General features: G+C 43.3%; 1 protein-coding gene across 1 annotated transcript in view; it reads left to right on the top strand.

Moving 5' to 3' along the window:
* The window catches only part of GRIN3A (glutamate ionotropic receptor NMDA type subunit 3A), a gene marked incomplete at its 5' end in the record, with an annotated part of 71,935 nt that overhangs the window by 50,083 nt on the left and 18,905 nt on the right, over nt 1-2,947 (top strand). The window contains 2 exons of the mRNA XM_009647118.2: nt 859-1,004; nt 2,426-2,541. Of these exons, the coding sequence (XP_009645413.1) occupies nt 859-1,004; nt 2,426-2,541 (262 nt within the window). The remainder of the gene's footprint in view (nt 1-858; nt 1,005-2,425; nt 2,542-2,947) is intronic.

The raw sequence follows: 2,947 nt of genomic DNA, 5'->3' as shown, positions 1-2,947 counted from the left end.
GCAACATCTTTCTTGCAGTGAGGGGCCCAAAACGGAACACAGTATTCAGGGCGCAGCCTCACCAGCACTGAGTACAGGGGCACAATCACTTCCCTACTCCTGCTGGCCACACTATTTCTGATACAGGCCAGGATGCCAATGGCCTTCTTGGCCACCTGGGCACACTGCTGGCTCATATTCAGCCGGCTGTCAACCTGTACCAGAAAGGACACAGAACTGCAAAAATCATCTGTATGTGTATAGCCTGTCAATCAAGCTTACAGCTTGGGCTATGCTGAAGGGTATTCTTCCTCCTTCTCACTGCCAGGGGAGACTTTTTGGTGCCCACAACACTTCAGTCCTTAGTTTCTCTGTGGAGAATGGCAGCAAAGAGCAGTGGTCTGTGGTATGGTTTCTAGGCTTCTAGAAATGAATTAGCCTGCAGAAGGCTAAATGTCATCCTTAAGGAGTCAATAAAAGACATTCTGCCGAAACAAATCCAGGCTCTAGGTCCTTCTGTGGTTACCCAGAGCCCCAGAAAGTGGATCCTAGCAAGCCCAGAGGCTTCTCATGACACTGCCTGAAATGTTGACAAGCTTAAAGACAAATAATACATTAAACACCTAGATTTGGGGGTTCAGGGTGTCTCAAGGGAAATGTTTTTCTCATTTGAAGAAAATCCTGAGGGTACACCAACAGGCAGTCACCTGGTAAGTCTTTTCAAACTTTTTCTGTGATGTGGAAAGCTGACTGCAGGAAAACATCAGAGGCAGATCGATGAATGCTGAGAATTTCTGACAAACTGTTCACACATAAGACCAAGATACCAAATGTGAAGGAGGCAAATGACTCTGCTAATCTGTAATTTGATCTCCTCAGCTCCACCATCCATCCCAAGGCTTTCGGTTCGGAACTGTGAGGGAAAGCAGCGCGGAAGACTACGTGAGGCAAAGCTTCCCAGAGATGCATGAGTACATGCGACGGTACAATGTCCCTGCAACCCCGGATGGAGTGGCGTATCTCAAGTGAGCCTCTGCATGCAACAGCAGATCTGGTCCCTCCACCGGAATACATGGCAGTGAGATGGTGATGGATTTCCCACTTTCAGTGTCACTTATCCCACAAAACAGTCATTGAAGGGAGTGTGGCAGATAGATAGAGAAGAAAGCACGTAATCCCCTGGAGGGAGCAATACTTGGAGAGCATGCTATCGTAGCACCAGCTGAAGTGCTTCCAGGGGAAGCAGTGCTTCGCACTAACTCCTAGAGTACCATCAAGCATGGGCAACCTATAAACCCTGGCAGGTTTCTGTGCTTGGGAGCCCTTCGACAGGAAGTGAGAAACATTCAGAGAAAACCATCACAGTCCAAGCAAAAGCTGCGAATGAGGTTCCTCAGCATCTTCAGCATGCTGGGAGGAGAGAAGGTTCTCAGAGATAAACCTTAAAGCATTTATGATTAATAAAAGAAGCATTAGACTGGTAAAAAGTAATAAACACCAAATCTTCTTGCTTTAGGGAACCATGTCTTCATTGTGTTTCAGAGACACTTGTGCCTAACAATCTGGGGTCACACAATTGATTAACTCTGCCAGGAAACAGGCGAGGTGATAATAAGCCTGAAATAATCCATTCATTTTACACATAGAAGTTGCACAACAGATGGCCTGAGAATTTTTCAACAGGAGTTTTTTCCTGCTTACGTATTTTCTCCAGACCCATCCTAATGATAATTAAGCTACATGGTGGTTCCTTTGGATTAAACTGGAATCAATCCATCAAAATCAGTGAAGTAATGCAACTTCATATCAGGAGAACTCCTGGACCTTTAAAGTGACAAGACTGGAGGGTGCAGTCCCTGGATCAGATGAGAACAGGCACTGCAACTGTTCTTTTATAGCATCATTTTATGCAAGCATGCTATTCATAAATGATTATGTTAGTAAAATTCAGTCCTCTGTGTTCAAGAGGACTGAACATAGAGGAAAGCTGATCTGGGTGAAGGAAATTAATTTACCTCATAGTCAAGGAGAAAGGAGGAGAAACACCTCAGTATGAGTTATCCCTCCACATTTTTGCTCTAATGAGAAACCAAGACAGCACTAGTATTTTAGCAATGTTTTATCTTCTCCAATAAAGCTTTCTGTTAGCTTTCAATTGAGTTGAAGCCTAACATATTGTAGTTTTTTCCATCTTTCAGATCAGTAGTAGTCCATGGCAGCAAAATATGTCCCACCCTGCTGTCCTGCTCTGGATGCACAAAGTTTGTATTTCATGCACAATTCCATTCTTCAAAATATAAATCAGTTTTGCATTTAAAATAGCAGTCCATGGTCTCTGTTTTCATTCAGTAATTTTCCAGAGAACTGCATAGATCGATGTTCATTGAGCATCACTGAGTCTTAGACTGTGAAGTGATTCTGTTTCTGCCTTTGATGTTGAACACAGGCATGATCCAGAGAAACTTGATGCCTTCATCATGGACAAAGCACTCTTAGATTATGAAGTATCAATAGATGCTGATTGCAAGCTTCTAACTGTGGGAAAACCCTTTGCCATTGAAGGTAATAATCAGTTTTATAACACACTGCTCTATTTCTCATGTGTTGCATTTGCTTTGTTGCGATTTGGTATCCTCAATGAAAGTACGCAGGTGAAAATGTGGACCTCTTGAAGATTATGGTAAAGTTCTCAGTGATTAAGCAGAACCAAGGTTTTGCCCTTTTTTGTGATGCTTGGACTTACAGATCGCTTGTACCATCTGTTGCCATGCTCTGTGTAGGAATTAGTCAAAGTGCTGAGACAGTCTCCAAGCACATAGGAGGCACCATCCATTTCAATGCTCACAATGAAATAAAGTAGCTCCAGAAATGAAGCTGGCTTTTTGTAGGCTTGCTTTCATTACACATGTTCAAAACTCAGTGGAATACGTTCAAAATGCTGTTCTACAGTTTCGCTCCCATCTGAAGC

This window comes from Egretta garzetta, unplaced genomic scaffold (genome assembly GCF_000687185.1).
Source record: "Egretta garzetta isolate BGI_Z169 unplaced genomic scaffold, ASM68718v1 scaffold559, whole genome shotgun sequence".
In the NCBI taxonomy this organism is placed as follows: Eukaryota; Metazoa; Chordata; class Aves; order Pelecaniformes; family Ardeidae; genus Egretta; species Egretta garzetta.
Note: the sequence above shows the minus strand (reverse complement) of the source record. Positions and strands in the feature narration are given on the sequence as shown.